At 46.7% G+C, this 1,376-nt stretch overlaps 1 protein-coding gene across 1 annotated transcript; it reads right to left on the minus strand.

Moving 5' to 3' along the window:
• Positions 1-19: 19 nt before the first annotated feature.
• Positions 20-599, minus strand: Pmar_PMAR022112 (hypothetical protein; the record flags this gene model as incomplete). The annotated part of the gene is made up of 1 exon (XM_002769644.1): positions 20-599. A coding segment is annotated over one exon (580 nt), but the record flags the coding sequence as incomplete, so codon positions are not given.
• Positions 600-1,376: the final 777 nt, after the last annotated feature.

The raw sequence follows: 1,376 nt of genomic DNA on the forward strand, positions 1-1,376 counted from the left end.
ACCATAGCCTGGGTAATACCCAGGAACGACAGACCATAGATTTTCAGCATGTACTCCTTGTAAGTGTGCTCCTCAGTGTCACAGTGATTCACCCATTCCTCGCCATCACTCTCTTGACCAATCCACGTGGTGGCTAACTGTGAACCATCTTTCTTAACCTTGACCCACGGAGCACATAACCAACATTGTCGTAAGCACACACCTCTACACCCACCAAGGAAGGCCTCAATACCTTCAGACATAGTGAGTTTCCAGCACATGCATATGGCCATAATGCACCCAACCACTGCAGGTTCCACCAAGAGGGAGCTGACCTCATGGTTAACACCGTCTTGGCCCACCGAGATTGAGCTGGTCGTGCCATCAAGACCCTTGCGACGAAGCTGTTGTACACAGGCCGGGAGATAGGTCTCGCCTTCCACCTTGAACTTGTCGTTGATGACTTGGGCGTTGCATTGATTATCATTGACCTCATTCATAAAGTCACAACCAAACAGAGTCTTAATCTTCTCCTTGCCACCCACCGTGTCCTCAAAGTAGTAGCTGTAGTGCTCATGCAGAGTAACCCACCCACCATTAATGGCTTCAATAATAGTGGCCTCGAATAGCTTAATAATACTCTCCTTAGACCTTCTAGGGTTGAGGCTAGTAGGATTACCCTTCTTGGGCCAAGAATCTTGGCCTGCCAATTACTCTCTTTGTCGGTCATCTTAGACAACATAGGAGGAAGGGGGAACAAACCAACGGACTCTACAGCATTCAAGTCGCAAATAGTTGGGGTAGCATAAAAGGTCTCAGCTTCACCTTCATTTGGGCAATGAACGTGTGCTTTACCTATCTGCACGCATGCACAAAACCGTGACGGCGAGCGCTGTCTTTTTTGTGCTAAGACTCTCTCATCTGCGCTTGTTGTACCAAGCCACTTCTTCAGCGTCAATGTCGATCTTCTAGTCAATAGCCCTGTGTTGTGTTTAACATTGAGTGCTACCCACTCCTTGTCTCGAGATTGTGGACAAAAGGACCGCATACGCAGTAAAGGCTTGAACCGACTGCTGTCACCCTCCGCGCCATTGGGATTACATAAAGGGAAACCACATACAGAGCCCTTTATTTCATCCCAATATAGTAGAAGGACTTCATACTCATCCATAGATCGTTGGCTGATCTTGACCATATGTAACATATGATCATTACCTCTGCCATCGATTACCAAGCCAGCTTCATTATCACCAAACCACATCAAAGTGTTGACCGAGATAAGAGATTTACCCTTAACATTCAGCCACCCACCTTCATTAGGTGATACCACTTTAAGAACATGAGCTACACTATCTGTCATCTTCTTGCCTTTGGCGTTAACAACTACAGATACTCCT

Source organism: Perkinsus marinus (genome assembly GCF_000006405.1).
Source record: "Perkinsus marinus ATCC 50983 genomic scaffold scf_1104296965288, whole genome shotgun sequence".
NCBI classification, from domain to species: Eukaryota; Perkinsozoa; order Perkinsida; family Perkinsidae; genus Perkinsus; species Perkinsus marinus.